Source organism: Penicillium malachiteum (assembly GCF_028827825.1).
Source record: "Penicillium malachiteum strain IBT 17515 chromosome Unknown utg000001l:1.0-8184562.0:1.0-8186909.0, whole genome shotgun sequence".
In the NCBI taxonomy this organism is placed as follows: domain Eukaryota; kingdom Fungi; phylum Ascomycota; class Eurotiomycetes; order Eurotiales; family Aspergillaceae; genus Penicillium; species Penicillium malachiteum.
In genome coordinates, this window is record NW_026643094.1 from 642,355 (window position 1) to 660,309 (window position 17,955).

Below are 17,955 nucleotides of genomic sequence, written 5' to 3' on the forward strand. Positions count from 1 at the left end.
TCGGCTGCCCCGAGCGAACGGGTAACAGGAAAATCCGAAAATGTTGAAACAGTCATCAGCGAATGGCCAGACAACACCAGAAAGTGATATCAATAGACATATCGCTGAGAATCGAAACGGCTGAAGTCGAAATATGATCGAGAACGGGATAGAAGGGCGGTTAAAGAGATTGCAGAATGAGTGGAGTTCCAGGGGGTGAAAAGAAAAGAAAAGTCCGAGTAGGCCGAGAGTCGAGTGCAATATGTTCCGTCCACAGCGAGTTGACAATGGGAAGTCCCGGGTTTCTTAAGGTGGTTGATTGTGTGCATGCAGAAAAGCGCTTTGTAGGGTATGAGATGGCAGAAAATCAACAGGTGTCGAACTCCTATCATACACATACTCCTACAAAGTCGCTCCACACATGGTGACACGATTAGTACCATTGAGCCCCAGACCCATCGTTCCGCTTCGAACGGCTACCGGAAGGTCCATAAGCACCTTGAGCAGCTCCCTTCGAGGCAGAACGCAGCCTAACGCCGAAGACTATGCGATTAGTCAGATTCAGAACTAAAGGGTTTCCTCCACGCCCAGCGTCACAAAAAGATAAAACACCAAACGTAAGGGGAAAAGAAGAAGGGGTTCCCTACTCGGAAACCAAGGTTTCAAAGTACTCACATCCTGTCACTCCCTCCCACGGCACGGTTGGTGTCCGGAGTGTTGTCGAGGGTGCCACGGTCGATGACCTTGCGGCGCTGGCCCGAGATGGCGCTGGGCTTGGCGGCAGCAGCACTAGGCATGGCAGCCGCAGCAGCGGCCTGGCGGCGGGTCTGTTCGTCATCCTTGTCCTTCTTGCTGGCGTCAACAATCATAGCGGCGTTCTTCTGGTACTTGTAGACGGTCCAGTCGAAGACGTAGTCGTACTGGAAGGACTCGCGGACGAACAGGTCACGGAAGATCTTGCGAAGGTAGGAGTAGTCGGGCTTGTCGTCAAAGCGGAGCGAGCGGGTGTAGTTGAGGTAGATGGCGAACTCGTTGGGGAAACCACGGCAAAGAACTTCAGTGGGGGTAGTCATCTTCTTCTCCATAATACGGTCGTACTTCTGCTTCTTGGTAGCAGCCTTCAGACCTTGCCAGGGAAGAGAGCCACGGCAGAAGTAGAGCATAACGTATCCAAGAGACTCCATATCATCACGACGAGACTGCTCAACGCCCAAGTGGGTGTTAATACTGGCGTAACGGGCAGTACCAGTGAGGTTCTTGTTCTCACGGTAAGGAATGTGGAAGTGAGTCTTGGGGTCACGGTACTTCTTGGCCAGACCGAAATCGATCACATTAACCTGGTTACCGCGCTTACCGATACCCATGAGGAAGTTGTCGGGCTTGATATCACGGTGAATGAATGATTTAGCGTGGATGTATTCGATACGGGAAATCAACTGATCGGCGAGAAGGAGAACGGTCTTGAGCGAGAACTTGCGGTTACAGAAGTTGAAGAGGTCCTCCAGACTGGGACCGAGCAGATCGATGACCATGGCATTGTAGTCGCACTCAGTACCGAACCAGCGGACGAAGGGAATACCGACACCACCGGCAAGAGACTTGTAGACACGGGCCTCATACTCGAGCTGAGGGTGCTTCGCCTTGACGCTCTCAAGCTTGATGGCAATCTCTTCACCAGAGATGATGTTGGTTCCTATATAAGAGAATTAGTGCCGGATCAGTAATATTAGAACAGAAACAGCTATATGCTGGTTCCTAAGTACATACCAAGGTAAATATCACCGAAAGAACCACTTCCGATCTTGCGGCCGATGCGGTACTTGTTACCGACACGCAAATCCTGTGTATGATGTCAGCACTTATCGACAACCCGACTAGAATGATTTCGATTTTGACGTATTTGACGACGACATCGATCTCGGAATAATAAGTGAAGATTTGACATAAAAATCGACACTGGTAATAAAAGGAAGGAGGTCGTAATAAAGGGATTAGGCACTGACCATGGTAGTCATGTTGGATGGATTGTCACGGCACAGCCGATAGCCGTGCGGAGAAACTGAAAGCTGTTGAGATAATGATTAGAAAAGGTCGAGTAGAAGAAGAAGAAGAAGGAAAAAAAAGTGGATGACAAGCAGGTGTGGAGCGGTGGTACAAATTAAGGCAAAGAGCAATTGAAATGGGGGGTGACTCTCTGAGCCTCAGGCCGAAGAGTGAGGCTGGTCAGATGTGGCCACCAGGGGGTAAAGGTTGGGCCTTGATGGGCCGTGAGATGGGAATCGACGGCGGTTACAAGCATGCAAGTGAACAAAAAAAGAAAAAAGGAACACAAATAGAGTATCAACAAAAGGAGGGGAGAGAGATCTAGAAGTGGAGAGGGTAACGGCGCCATACCTGGAACGCGAGATAAGGATCTCAAAAGATGTTCAATGCCGACCGTACGACCGGATGGATAGGGGAAGAAAAATGGTAGCCACGAACGAAAATCCGAATCGATAGAAGAAGAAAAAGGAGGTTAGTCCAAAAAAGAATCAAGGACCAAGCCCTTGATAATGGAGGGAAAGAGTGATGTTGGATAGAGAGAAGGAGAAGGAGGAGTGAAGAGGGGGAGGAAGAAGTCGGTGAAGCGCGTATTTTTCTCTAGCGAATTTAAGGTGGCTGAACGGGAAGTGACTTGCGGAGTACAAGGGGTTAACTACTTACTTAGTACTTTTACTAGGGGTTTGACATGTACCAACCTCGTTACTTTTAAATTTTGCGCGATTTACTTTTAAATCATTATAAAGACGTATAAATATAAATTTAGTTGATATTTTATTTTATAATATTTCTTGTCTTTCAGTTCATATTCCCTACAGTATATAATATGATCTAAACTGTTGGATCTCAAAGGGTCTCGGGCCTGTACTAGTCCGACTGGTACACGTTGCTCAGCTGACTGCCCAAAAACCTGAAATAACCTGAAATAGAATGAGATTTGCAAGAAGAAAAACCCTGGTGTGATGGGCCTAGGTAAATACCTCGGTTTCTTTTTAATGTGAGGGATGTTCCCTATCGACCGAAGTTACTATTAATATCATCAATATACCCGAATCTGCAGCAATCAATTGCCAGATCTAGACCCTTGAAACTACCAACCTAAATGAGGTACTGATGGTGTGATAGATAACCATACATGCTACGTAGATTAAGCACTTGAGGGAGTATTCAACTAAACGTAGTATCTGCGGAGTATATAGACCATTTTGCCATTCGGTTAAACCCCCCTCCCCCCATGCGAGAATTTCCCGAAGGAACATTTGAATGACATGGCCCCAATTCGCCTTGGAAGGGCGCAGGTTTGTTTGGTTCAACTCGGCCCCATTCTCGTACCTAGCTGCATTGAAGCTGCATGGGGCCACTGCCACTTACCGTACGGAGTACCCCGGTAACGGTTCCAATGGCAAATAACATCCTGGTAACTGGAATAGATATGGCCCAATCTATAAAGGAGGATGATTGTTGTTAAATGGACACCCCGTTTCCTAAATGGGTTTAACTGTCCCCACCTGGGCATACAAACAGATACATGTCCAGGTGGGTATACAGCTCCGCTGGTGGCATAGTACATAATTGGTTAGACCAAAAAACCCATGTCTTCAAATGTTTACAAACCAAGCCTGACACGACACAAGATGTCCATTTAACAAATTCAACACTCAGGCTTGTTCTAAAATACGCAATAGCTCCGAGGGTTTGGGCCTACATGGGCTGAAAAGGAATATGGAATAATCAAAGGACCTCTAAAAGAAGGCAAGGAATACATTGCATGGTAAAATTCATGGGTGTGCGAGTAGTGGTACAGCCAGAGTCCGATAAACATCAGAGGACCGGGGTATAAAGGGAGGAAAGTACAGGCAAAGAGCGAGGAACAAAGGGGTGGGGAGAACAAAGAGCGAGCGAAGACAGCAGAAACTAGTCAACAGACGAGAGGGGATGAAAAGGAAAACAGAAACAAAAGGAATCCCGTTCCTCATTGCTGGTCAAACAAAGTAACTAAATAAAAAGAGAAAAAAGAAAAATAATAATAATGCTGAAAAAAGACACAGTACAGACCATAACCTTTTTTCATCATGCAAGGATCATGCTTTCGCGGTAAATTAGAAATAAAACGAGGGAACTGGCAGGAATACATGGAAAAGCGCTCAGAGAATTGCATAGTGACATATCTCAGGACCACATAGTCGTAGAGAGAAGAAGAAAAGAAAAAGATAAGGCAGCAAATCAGCATTGCGTGGTTAGATGACATTGGCTGCACCAGTGGGCATTGTCTTCGGCTTGTTGGCACCAGTGCGCTCATCCTCATCTAACCGACGACGCCACTCTGCAAGACTGTCACTCATCATGGCAGATCCATTGCTATCATCCTTGGTCGGAGTTCGTTCGAGATCCAACTGGCTACTCAGACGATAGTTGCGGTTGGTGCTTTCCCAGTGACTCCGAAGGGCTTCAAGTTCATTGGCAAGGGAGTCCAAGGCCACAGACCCACGGTTATCAGGGAAGAAAGTAGATTCCTGCGAAACACTGCTATCAGCTCGAGGTCGACCGCCGGCGGTATTGCTAGAGGCGTTGCTGAGGCTGCGGGAAACACCATTGGGACCTTGGATGTGCTGTGACTGGCGGCGGTAGTGACCCACCGAAGTCTCCACCTGTTCGAGAAGCATATTGACCTTTTGCTCGGCATCAGATGCACGAGTTTCAAGATGCACATTTTCCTGTCTCAGTTGGTCTAGTTCAGAACGGGTGCGTTCAGCAGTGGCGAGTAGTTCTTTCTGGATACGAGTGTGCTCAGCTATGGAGGCTTCCTTCTCGGTACCGATGGCTGTCAGATTCTCCTGGAGCTGAGCAATTTGGTTCTCGAGATTCTGAATGGAAGATGAGGTATTCAACTCCAAATCCCCAATCACTTGCTGGAGCCGGGCTCGCTCGATACCCCATTCTTCTGCAGAGTTATCGGTCTGACCGTCAGTAGTCTGGAGAACATCCAGCTCAGATTGCATCTTGGCATTCTGAGTCTTGTACCGACCGAGTTCATCCTTCATACGCTTGAGCATCTTCTCGGTGCCCTTCACGTAATGAACAGCAGACTGGTAATCGTTCTCAAGCTGCTCTAACTTCTCCCGGAAAGCACGGTCGGCTTCTTGCTCACGGCTTTCAAACGTAACCTTAAGATCGTCATGTGCCTTCATACTGGTGGACAATTGGTGCTCCAATTCTCGTAGACGACTTTGCTCCGGCGTACCGAAACGGGATCCAGGGGATTCAAGACGAGGTGAGCGGCGGGTATCAGTAGGGTTGATGCCGCGTTCACCCAGGAGATCCTTCAGGGCGGCATGCTGGATGTTCAAAGCCCCGGCCTCGCGCTGGTGAGCATCGAGCTGTGCCTTCAAGTCTCTACTTTCTGCAGTGGCTGTCTGGCTGTCCTTCATAGCGGTTTGCAGCTGGCGGCGTAGCTGCAGGCCTTCACGGCTTGCTTGCTCTTGGTATGCCTCCAAACCGGCAATGCGCTCTTCGGCTCGGCGCAGTTTCTCAACGGCCGCATCGGCAGCAGCCTGGTTGGCCTTGGCCAGAGTGGTAGATCGTTCAATCTGAGCCTCCAAAGCAGTAACACGCTGATCAGCACGAGAACGAAGTGACGCTTCCAAGTCAGTAGAAGTAGCTCGTTCAAGTCCTGACACGAAAGCCATCTTATGGGTTTCGGCTTCCTTCGCATGACTCTCAGCGAGTTCTTCAGCATAAACCAGGCGTCGAGTGACACTCTCAAGTTCGGTTGTCTGCTCCTCATGCTCCGCTCGAAGCTGCAAGAGCTTTCTCTCCAGTCCTTCGCGACGCTCTCTTTCTTCTCGCAACTGTTTCTCAATGATGGCTGTCTTTGCAGCTGATGCAGCGACCGCTTCTTTCAAGCTACCAAAGTTGGAATTGAAGTCCTTAAGACGGCCAGAAGATTCTTCGAACTGAAGAAGCAACTCTTCTTTGTCCAGAGTCAATTGATTCAGCGAAGCCTCAGCCTCGGCACGCAACAGCGCCTCTTCTCGAGAGGATGCTTCAGCACGATGTAACTCTGCGCGGAGGTTCTCCGTCTCCAAAGAGTTGCTTTGCATCTCCAACTCAGCCAATCGTTTCCGAGTGGCCTCATTCGTGTCCTCGGCTAGCTCTTTAGCTTGTCTTTCCTGCTGCAACTCGGTAGTCATAACATCCAATCTGGTTTTGAGCTCGGATTGAGATGCAAGAGCCAATGCTAGACGACGACCCATGTCGGTCGGTCTCTCAGTGCCATCTTCGGCGTCGCGGGAGACCTCCGGTTGAGGAGTTCCACGTTGACTACCACCGTGAGCAGCAAGCCGAGCCCGCGAGTAAGCTGCCTCGCTCACGGCCACGTCACGCTGATGTTCTACTTCTGCGATGCGTTTGGACGCGATAGATGCTTGGCGGTCAACGGTGGCCTGCATCTTAGACAGCTCCGCCCTCATAGCAAGGAAAGCTTCAACCAATGGACGGTCCTCGTCATTCAACGAGTCGCTTGCACGTTCATCAATGGCGGGGCTACTCGATGGATTAGGCACATAGCCACCCTTTCTCGCCAGAGCCAGCTCAGAAGCATACCAAGCGTTGCGAGCCTTAGCGGACTCCAGCTCCTTGATCAGGGCTTCTTGATGGGGGGTCAGGCGCGGGGAACGAGGTTCATCACCAAGGGTCTTGGAATTGCGGAAAGCCCGGCTCTCAATTGAACCATCCATACTGGCTTGGCGACCCAACACCGATTCCTCCGCGCTGTCCATCGAGCCACGCTGTCGCTGGGAGCGCAATGATCGTTGACGGCCAGGGGTAGTGATTAATGGCGCTGCTTCACCGGCCTCCATTGCCTTGGCTGACATTCGCTGCGCTTGCTGAGTTGGTGTGCGCTGTCCACTAGACTGTGTATCCAGAGGTATTTCCTTAGCCACCGGGGACTCAGCACCTCGCTCTGAGTTTGCAACACGAACATCCACGGTGCCTGTGTAGCCACGATCCATTTTCGTAGGAGTCTTGCTCCGAGGGTTCACTCCAGGTTGAGGACCATTAGCGCGAGGGCCAGGCGATGGAGCCTGGCCCGGTGGAGGGGGTCCAGAGGGCGCCTGGGCAATGGATGCACGTGGGAGCCGTGAGCCAGGCCCCAGGTTTGGGTTAGGTCCAAACTCGCCTGGTTTATTGCCTGGGGTTGAATCAAACTTTCACGCGAGGGACCACGGCGCTGGTGGTCAGGGGTCGCACTTTGTGCCTCGCGGGATGTACGTCCAGACGAGGGCCCCTGCTTTTCCACTTGAGCAATCCTCCCAATTGGAGCAGCACTACGCTCAACAGGGCCAGAATCATTGGGGTACCGGATTTTGGACGTGTCAAGGATATAAGCCATGCTGAGCTCATTGGGATCACGAGGAGCGGAGCTAGGCTCACCAGCCATGACGATAATCTGTTTACCAAAGGCAGTCATGCTATGCCCAGATCTGGGAGATGGAGCTGGCCCCATATTCTGGAAAGAATACCACCGACGAGAGGTAATTCGGAATGCTGAAAGATCACCCAAGTCTACTCCCTCATCGGTTCGGCCACCAAAGACGTACATCACATCACCGACCAAAGCTGAAGCATGGCCCTCTCGTGGTGTGGGAATAAAACCGACACAGTCTATTTCAGTCCATGTGCCCACGCCAGGGTCGTATGTCCAGACATCGTTGAACCACTTCACACCATTCGTTCCTCCAAAAAGAAAAAGACAGTCGTTTTGGGTGACGATAGTGTGGTTGGTTCGTGCAGGAGGAATTCGTCCCTCAGGGGGGCCACCCTCATGGCTATTCTGGACAAGGACTTCCCATTTGTTTGCAGGGTTTTGCAATTGGTTCAGATCGAATGCGATAAGATCGTTAAAGAAGAATCCTTCGACCTGACCACCGAAAACATAGAGCTTCGAGCCTATAATATTCAGAGTGTGACCATACCGTCCAGCGGGGCGAGCTCCGGGTGGGATTGCACGAGACCATTGTCGAGATGCTAGATATTTTTCAGTTAGATAAAGAGAACGTTTGAAAGATGTAATCGGGACAAGATCATACAAGTATTCAGAAGATACAATGTGTCGTCCAGCGCATCCGTCTCATTGATTTTAGTATCACCACCAAACACAATGAATGCATTCCCGACAAGTAAGCTGGCATGTCCAACTCGTGGGCCAGGGCCCTCAGACACTGTCGCAATCTGAAAACAAGAAAGGCTACCTCCACTGCTCTCAATCATCCACAAATCTCCCTTGACCGTAGATCCATCAATCAAACCTCCCATCATGTAAATGTCTCCCTCCTTAGAAGCCACCGAATTGATTGCGGCGCCATACCGGGGAAATGGGGTCGATTGCGGCGAGGAGAATTTCAGCCGCCGTTGCGACCAGGGATAGAGGGTCGAATTCGGGCTTTGTTGCGGAGACATGCCATTTGGAAGTTGCTGCGGACGTTGAACCTGAACCTAGAGAGAGTCAGGGCCTATTGTTTTCTAATCTGTTAACAATCAAATTCTTACCTGTGATTCAGACTCCGCCCTCTGTCGTGGCCTAACAGGATCCGGACTGGTTGGACTGGCCGCAGAATTAAGTGAATTATTGTAGCTGCTGCTGGGGGTTGGGGTCTGCGAAAAGCTACCATCGACTTTGGCCCCATTTGGCATGGGAGCATTACTAGCCGGAGCACCCTCAGATGTATGAATATTTCTGGTTGCCGATGGGAGTGCCGTCCCCTGTTGATTCTTCTTGGATTTGAACAAAAAAGCCATCGTTAAAGCAGAGTCGTAATCAGTTCGTTCACGGGCCGTTCACGCAGGATGCCGCAAATTCGCAGAATTCGGGCGCCCAAAAAATCGATTTGCTATGCGGGCGCCGACAAGTTGAGGTTGAAAGCACCGCTAATGTAAGACTGGTCGAGTTCACGAATGCAATTCTTGTGCGCGATCGGTTTGTGGAGCGAGGTGTTTTCTCAAGGAGGGTGTGGAGAGCGGAACCAGGAACCAGCGGGAGCCCGTCGAGAGGTGTCCCATTCACAGGGCCCGGAGCAGAATAAAAAAAAATAGGCCAGGGGTTATCGGGGAGGGTGGGATGCCGAATCAACCAGCAATGATCGTGGACATCAAGACCAGGGAATAGATCTGTGAAAAAGCAAAAAGAAACAAGGAAAAAGGGGGGGTGAGAATGAAACCAGAGAGATGCAGAAAGAGAGAAGATTCAATTTCCCTGGCGGATGTGGTCTAATCGAACTAGTCTTAGTGTATGGGGAACCGGCTGCATACTCAGGGGCAACATCAACGGTCTTTGTGAGGCACATTCTTAACACCCCAGCCTCTGGTCGTCATGGAGAATTGAAAAACCCTCGTGCTTGTGATTCAAGATTTAAAGTCCATTTTTCTATAATTTTCTATGAATTTTTGGATTTCATTTTTTAGATGATAATAGGTAAATTGTACCGATAACCTTTGAGCTTGTGAAGAACCATACTGTCATCAGGGCTAATGTATGCAAGCCACACTACTCCATTCCATGCTACCTTATTATGACTGTTGGTATTCGAGGATAGTAATAATATGCGAGAGGAGATATAATTGATATCTGCACATGATAGTAAGGATTGGAAGCATTAACATGTATTCTGTAATCTGTGCTATAATTAAGCCGCGGGGCTTTCCCCTGTGTGACGGGAGTAGCCAATTGTTGTAGCGTACGCCTCCCATGTCCACCCCGGCGATCCACCCCCCACAACGTGCAAGGAACCTACAGGTTCCACGCAGGGTTGATCTCTGTAGGAAATACATCAGGACTATGTTAAACAAAGGGGAGGAAAATACCAAAGAAAGGTCAAAAAAGCATAGAAAAGAAGTCTGAAAAGAAAAACTGAAGAAAAAGATAGGGTCTATCACAAGAATTCGACGATCATCACCTCGTATGTTCCTCGGTTCCAAGGTTACGGTATGCTGACTACTAAGGATTTCTAAGATTCGACACATCTGCACAAAGGGATGGTGCATTAGGAGCTTTGACTCTGCAGAGTTGTCAGTTCATTCCAGAGATGAACTGTCACACAATCAAACACATCACATTGAGTTGGAGGTTCCTAGTGAGACTAATTGATGTACCTGGTCTATCATGATCTCTTCCTCCGCATGTCTAAGACAATGTGTCTATGGAGACGTATCTTGGCAGGGAGTAACAAGGTGAATTTGTGATTTCTGATTCCAAGTTTCTGATTTCATATGGTCTCATCTGAGAGAGTTCCCTGACTCAATGTATCACTTCCAGTTTAATATGGTGACTGATCTCATTCAAGTTGTGGTTGGAGTCTCGTCCGAGCCCTCTTTTCTAGGAAGGCGGCAGGGTAGGCCTTCTCTTACATACTAGGGGTTATTTTTCTGCCACCGCCTGTCAGGGCCTACAGCTTATCCACCAGTTGCCTAAATCCAACTGGATCATGATATATGTAGTAGCTAGCCTTCCTTTCTTTCCAGGTAACCCCGTAGGTACTTATATACGAAGAGGTGTAGATCATCAGTCACCTGGTAGATTCTACCATTTTAAAATTTCAGATCCACTTTTGTCGTACCAGTTGACCGCTTAGTCGCCGCCGTATGTGCGGTTAATCGCGTGGAGTTTATTAGGTTTTCTGATTAACCTATGTCTGGCATGCAGAACTTGGCCGCACTTCTCATGCTAACTGGCTATAGCCTAGCCTAATCTCCCACTTTTATGACAAAATATTGATACTAGTGATCCACGTCAGATAAAGTAAATCATGGTGTTCTATAGCAACGGGCCTGTCTCCAAGTCCAGATAAACCCCAGATTTCTTTATCATAAAATCCTCTTAGTCTTCACAGCCTCGTCTCTCTTTTCTTTGATAGTCTTGATTATCTCATTTAGGGTTGTTGGAGAGGCGATTTCGAGGATATCGACACCAACGCAATACCAGAGGTAGAACTTTCCGCTGGCTTCACGCAGGTAGGCATGTTTTGTGCAATAACACATATTGGACGGCGTCTTCCAAGATTCATATCTTCACACAGATGTTGTCCGACACGATCCTCCGCCTCCAAGTCCTCTTCGTACTCGGCTTTGAGCCCCACCCTGACGGCGGGTCATTCTATGATCTGCATTAGCGTTGAATACAATGTTTTGACAGCGACAGGCTTACCACGAGGGCCATGTTGCTTTCTTCAATAGATTGAAATTTTGGGGTATCTGAAACGAGTTGTGATGAGTGAATACTAAGTATGTCGGAAATGTGTCATTTCATAGCTGCGAATGATACATATAACTTGAACGAACTTGAAGGATGATTATAGGCCTGAGGCAGAGGTCCACTCTATGTCGAAGACCTTGAATCGTCATGGTATCCGAAGCAAATACGTAACACCGCTGACCTCGGGAACTCCGAGTCCAAGGTCAGTATTTATGCTGCTGTGTTATATCTTCTTGAATTTTCTTCAAAAATCAGTTTTGTGCTATTCTCAGCTCGATCCAATCCGGGCCTCTGCTCCATCTGCCTACTAGTAATCTCTTTGCCTAGTCACAAGTAGGTACAAGCCTGCAAACTTCGTATGTACCTGTTACTACAGAAAATACATTCTGGGTAAAAGCGGAGTTTACTTTCGACCCTTACTGTATCACTTTTGAATGGACTTTTAGGTACTCTAAAAGCCTTTGAGGGCCCGTTTATATCAGGCGTTTGTGCTAATCTTGGAATCATGCCATTAGTTGGAAATCACATCTAATAGCGGCTTTCCACACTACATATGTATCGCCTTAACATGAATAAGCTTCCAAGGTTATTGCTACTGTTCAATTGAATCACCAACATAATATGGATCCAAATTCCCTAGGTAGATACCTAGGTATAACAGGACACAAATACTGATGGATATACGGTTAATACCCCAGATAAGACAACCTTGTGCAGTATCAGGAACTCCGCATTAGCATCAAACTCCCTCCAGAGTGTGTCGTTAATGAGCTTACAGCATGAGTTGTAAAGACATTTGGAAACATAATTGAAAAACTCAGATCACCTCAGAATTTTAATCTCATAGACTCACTTGTAAATTGTAATATGGCGCATCTCCAGCCTAAAGCTTCCAAGGTTGTTGTTATTAAGCCGCGAGAGCTCCGGCATTAGTCATCATGAACGCGGGGATACCATAATCCGGGTTCCAGCACCAAGTGAGCCTCACCGTTGCCGTGTGCGTCTAGATCGCCCCGGCTTTCCACCCGTGAAAGAGTGCTGACCTAGTGGTTTTCGATATATTGGGTTTTCGAGTTCACCCTAAAATCAACCCCTCAAACACTTCCCCCAGCCTCATTACCTCCTGGTTTCGGCATCTGGGAGGTCTCAGAGCTGTTCATGCTCTTCACCTCCCAACCCCCGCCGTCCTAACTCTCACTTATGTGACACCATGACTGATACGACAACATGAGGGACCCTACTGCAGATATGGATCAGTCTACTCAACCCCCCCGCGACAAATGGCTCCACGGAACCCCGGCGCAATAATAAATCCGTCAGAGTCGCGTTTGGTCCAGAATTGGAAACCACCATCCCCACCCGTGAACGATCACCAGCTCCTTTGTCCAGCCACCATCGCTCCTTCACTACGGTAGATCACACATCAACCTCCATTGCTACCCCAGTTAGGCCAACGAGCTCCGCCGGAGAGAATGCAGCCTTACTACCCAACGAGCCACCGCGACGGCCATCACCTCGCAGGTCGGAGACCAGTCGACCGGCAATGTTGAAACGAGCAAAAAGTGACTATGGACCGAGCCGAGTTACATTTGATAAAACCCCTGGAGATGAAGAGGAGGATTTTGCCATGCGACACGGCTGGCAAGAGGAGTACACCTCCAGCGAATATCTCAAAATCCTTCACTCGGTAAGATGCGGGAAGCGGGCATCTGAATGCCACATCTGATCGACTTTTTGCATATTGAAACTAACACAAAGGCTTTTCCCCCTCAGAACTTCTACATGTACTTCACCGAGAAGCGCCATGAAACAAATGGTATCCCGCGAGACCCCGTAGGAAGCTGGCCGAGTCAAGACTGGAGAATGAAGGACCGATTGAAGACCGTGTCTGCCGCACTGGCCATATGCCTGAATATCGGTGTTGACCCTCCAGATGTGGTCAAAACTAACCCAACCTCCAAGCTCGAATGCTGGGTAGATCCCACCTCTACTACCGGTGGCGGTCAGAACAAGATCATGGAGCAGATTGGCAAGAAGCTACAAGAACAGTACGAGACATTGAGTCTGCGCACCAGATACAAGCAATACCTGGACCCATCGGTGGATGAGACTAAGAAGTTCTGCATCTCCCTACGTCGGAATGCCAAGGATGAGCGGGTTCTCTTGCATTACAATGGCCACGGAGTTCCTTTGCCGACCCAGTCAGGTGAGATCTGGGTCTTCAACAAGAATTACACGCAGTACATTCCAGTGCCCCTCTATGATCTTCAATCCTGGCTAGCTGGGCCTAGTCTTTTTGTCTTTGATGTCTCGCATGCAGGCAACATCGTCCAAAATTTCCATACGTTCGTGGAGAAACACGAGAAGGAGAACGCCGAAGCAAAGAAAAGAGATCCCAACGCTATTGTCCAGAACTATGGTGATTGTATTCTGTTGGCAGCATGCCAGAAAGCCGAATCTCTCCCAACCAACCCGGATCTTCCAGCCGATCTCTTCACCTGTTGCTTAACCACTCCCATTGAGATTGCCCTGCGGTTTTTCATCCTGCAAAATCCCCTCAGAACTGATATCTCCATCGATGACTTCAGAGTTCCGGGTCGTCTCCAAGACCGTCGCAGTCCTCTTGGAGAACTCAATTGGATCTTTACGGCCATCACTGATACAATTGCTTGGAACACACTTCCTCGTGCGTTGTTCAAGAAGCTCTTCCGGCAAGACCTTATGGTTGCTGCACTTTTCCGAAACTTTCTTCTCAGCGAACGCATCATGCGCACATACAAATGTCACCCAATCTCCTCTCCCGAACTTCCTGAAACTCATCATCATCCACTTTGGAAAAGCTGGGATCTTGCTGTGGAGATGGTCCTGGCCCAGCTGCCGGCTTTGATCGATCACGAGGAAAACCGTAGGCAGTATGAGTACCAGCACTCGACTTTCTTCGCTGAGCAATTGACTGCATTTGAGGTTTACTTGCAATCTGGGCCCACAGAGAAGAATCCACCAGATCAACTTCCAATTGTGCTGCAAGTCCTTCTCAGCCAAGCACATCGTCTACGTGCATTGATTTTACTTAGCAAATTCCTGGATCTGGGTCCATGGGCAGTACATCTCGCCCTCAGCATTGGTATCTTCCCTTATGTGGTCAAACTATTACAGTCGGCTGCGCAGGAATTGAAACCCGTCATGGTATTCATCTGGGCGAGAATTATGGCCGTGGACTACACCGTGCAAAACGACCTTCTGAAGGACAACGGCATTCATTATTTTATCTCGATCTTAAATCCATCTTCCCCCATCCCCGTCGGAAATGCGAGTGAGCATCGGGCGATGTGTGCCTTCATCGTCTCGATCTTTTGCAAAAGCTACCCGCAAGGTCAGAATGTCTGTTTGTCTGGAGAGTTATTTGACTCGTGCCTGAAACATCTTGGAGACGTCGAAAATCCATTGCTCCGACAGTGGTCCTGTCTCTGCCTTAGTATGCTCTGGTGTGATTTCCCGGAAGCGAAATGGATGGGTATTCGCTGTTCAGCTCCTGCACGATTATGTGAGCTGAATTTTGATCCGGTACCTGAAGTTCGCGCAGCGATGCTACATGCGGTCACCACATTCATTGGGATCCCAGATTTGACGGACCAAGTGGCCCAGATTGAGGAGTCACTAGCTTTGGCAGTCTTGCCCATGGCCGCAGATGGAAGTGTGATTGTGAGAAAGGAGCTGCTTGTCTTCTTCTCCACCTTTGTCAAACGCCATCAGAACAAGCTTTTGGTGGCCGCATATGAGGAGCTCTACAGTGAGAAACGGTCTCTGCAGCGTCGCCTCTATGATGCCTCGCCAATGAGTCCATCAGAGATCCAAAACGGTTCGCTGGAGCTAGACGCCAAGACCCCCCAGCTTTCTCGAAACACCACATTTGGGACTCTCTGGAAGCAAATTCTGATTCTCTCCGTTGATCCCCATCCCGATATTGCTCAGGGTGCCGGTGTGATCGTTGATTACATCCATCTCATCCTGTTAGAATCACCTATGTCGACTCTTGCTGACAAAATCAGAATTGAGATCCTGGATCTCACATATCGCCTGTCACAGAAGCTACAGATTTCAGAACGTCTGGAAGCCAAAAAGACAGCACTTCCTTCAATGACCCAGTCATCTATCGCCCCAACCCCCAAACAAGAAGGTTATCTTTCGCTTGGCTTCAAGCGCACCGCGAGCTATGCTGCCTCACTGAAGAACCTTGCATTTGGCGGTACGGGCCCGGGGGATACATCGTCCGATAATACTGCGCCCCCGTCTCCTTCCAAGAGTCGCATGCCCATGACCCCCCGTGGTCGTGCTCCACCTGAATGGACTCGACCTCCCGAGGTAAACGACCACGTCGCCCCCGCGACAGCCTATCACCTGGCTCCCACGCCGACTTCGCGTGGCTTTCAATACAGGGACCCAGAAGGAGTCCCTATCATTCCCTTGAAAAGCAGATTCTTGGACTGGTCAACAGAGGTAATTGCGGAACTCTTTCTCAACATGAAAAAAACACACACCAAATTTTATGAAAACGTACTCACCCTTGAGAAGTACTTCCGGGAGCCCCAGATGAAACCAAACGAACCCGATGAGCCCGGAAGTTCCGACTACAACGAACGTCTCTGGCGGCGCAGTCGCAATGAGAAGATTATTGCGGAGACTCAGCCCCTCAAAGGCAAGGCAGGTACTAGTCGATGGGACAACTCGATTTCTCTCTTATCCAACAGCAGCCAACCCTTGAAGATGTGTTTCCACCAATTTGAAGATCACATCGCTGTGGCAGACGACCGTGATACCATCGCGTAAGTTCTGGGAACTCCACCTTATAGGCCGTTTTCTTTTTTAACTTACAATTTGATATTAGTATTTGGGATTGGCAGAGTCATAAGCGTCTCAACCAATTTTCCAATGGCAACCCTGTTGGATCCAAGATCAACGAAGTTCGATACATTAATGAAGATGATCAGGCCCTTCTGCTGACAGGGTCCTCGGACGGTGTACTCAAGTTGTTCCGGAACTACGAATCTGCTAGGGATATCGAAGTCGTCACATCCTTCCGCGCTTTGCCTGACCTCATTCCTAGCAACCGAAATGCCGGTCTTGTTCTTGATTGGCAACAGGGTCAAGGAAAGGCCCTAGTGGCAGGCGATGTCAAGGTGATTCGGGTGTGGAATGCAGCCACCGAAGTCTGCACTAATGTACGACACCTAACAACTTTCCATTGCGTGCTTGTTCTTTGAAATGCTAATTTTGGCTGATTCTTTCTAGGATATTCCCGCACGCTCTGGTTCATGTATCACCTCTTTGACGTCTGATCAGGTTGCCGGCAATATCTTTGTCGCCGGTTTTGGGGATGGTGCAGTTCGTGTCTTTGACCAGCGACTAAAGCCCACGACTTCCATGGTTAAGGTCTGGCGCGATCACAAGCAATGGATCACCAACGTTCACATGCAGCGTGGTGGCTTGCGAGAGCTCATCTCAGGAAGTCGCAATGGCGAAATTCGACTTTGGGATCTCCGCATGAATGACGCTTTATCTACTATCTTTGCCACAAAAGATACTCTTCGGACCTTGAGTGTGCATGAACATGCACCTGTCTTCAGCATGTAAGCTTTTTACCTGCCTCAAAATCCTTCTTTCTCTATTGTAGAAATATACTGACTATAGACACAGGGGCACCAACCGTCATGAAGTCAAGACGTTCAACGTCGATGGGACCTATCTTTCCACCTTCGAACCTTACACCAGCTTCCTCCATCATAACCGTTCCTCCCCCATCGCTAGCACGGCATTCCATCCGCATCGCACAATGCTCGCATGTGCAGCATTGAATGATAACCACATTAACCTTGTGTCTTGTTAATCAGGCCAGGCCCAGGCCAGGGCTTTGAATCTTTGCTAAGACTTGAGTTCAACTCACGTTCCACTGTTTTTAGCAGTATTGTAGTATTGCTCTGGATCCAACCTGCAATTCCACACAGCTCCCAGGCTGATGGCTCAAATAATGATGCACACCCGTCCGTGCCTTCTTTTCTCTCCATGCCATACACTGTTAATTTGATTTCTTCCCGATCTCTCTTCATTTCGCTCAGATTCTTCTTGACGCGAGAGAAATTATTTTTCTTTCTCTCTCTCGCCCCCTTTCTTTGTCCCTTTCTGCGTTTTCTTTTCTTTGAATATCCCGCCTCGGTTTATGGATCAGCATAAGTCTGGTGATTGGGAGCTATTAGAAGGGCTGCAATCATATTTGCTTCGGCCTATTCGTTGCAGATTTTCTATTCTCCTCTAATGATGATCCTGCCTTTTTCCTTTTCTTGTTCATTATTTCTCGATAGCGCAATAATGTGTTCATACAATGCATATTTGATTTAAGACTTAGCACTGGAGGTACTATCAGTGTTCCCGCGAGTACTTGTAACTGCCCGTGGATCGCTTCAATGTTACAACTAAACTTGAAATCAACCTCGGGAACCTTGTGATAGTAAGTCTTCCGCCCCCAATAGACAACATCTGAAAACTATCCAAAGTAGCCTGGGTCCGAGTCTTCATTCGAGCTTCTATCATCTCCAACTTGTTATTACTATCATAATATTCAGACCTTGGATATCTTTCAGCGCGAACATTTGAAAAGTTCAACTACTACTAGGCACTGGCACTGCTAGTAGGTA

The 17,955-nt window shown here is 48.6% G+C and overlaps 3 protein-coding genes across 3 annotated transcripts; 1 reads left to right on the top strand and 2 right to left on the bottom strand.

Moving 5' to 3' along the window:
• Positions 1–650: 650 nt before the first annotated feature.
• N7483_000241 (casein kinase 1 family protein) lies at positions 651–1,994 on the bottom strand (the record flags this gene model as incomplete). Its single annotated transcript, XM_057083679.1, has 3 exons — positions 651–1,672; positions 1,747–1,819; positions 1,983–1,994. 3 exons carry the CDS (start codon positions 1,992–1,994, stop codon positions 651–653), a joined length of 1,107 nt encoding a protein of 368 aa, XP_056949828.1.
• A 2,262-nt stretch (positions 1,995–4,256) lies between these two features.
• On the bottom strand, positions 4,257–8,817 carry N7483_000242 (putative cell polarity protein (Tea1); the record flags this gene model as incomplete). The annotated part of the gene is made up of 4 exons (XM_057083680.1): positions 4,257–7,210; positions 7,270–8,046; positions 8,109–8,514; positions 8,569–8,817. 4 exons carry the CDS (start codon positions 8,815–8,817, stop codon positions 4,257–4,259), a joined length of 4,386 nt encoding a protein of 1,461 aa, XP_056949829.1.
• A 3,676-nt stretch (positions 8,818–12,493) lies between these two features.
• On the top strand, positions 12,494–17,150 carry N7483_000243 (ubiquitin-binding TORC1 subunit KOG1; the record flags this gene model as incomplete). The annotated part of the gene is made up of 6 exons (XM_057083681.1): positions 12,494–12,522; positions 12,587–12,953; positions 13,025–16,089; positions 16,152–16,485; positions 16,556–16,893; positions 16,961–17,150. The coding sequence occupies 6 exons, from the start codon at positions 12,494–12,496 to the stop codon at positions 17,148–17,150; spliced, it is 4,323 nt and encodes a 1,440-aa protein (XP_056949830.1).
• Between the last annotated feature and the right edge of the window lie 805 nt (positions 17,151–17,955).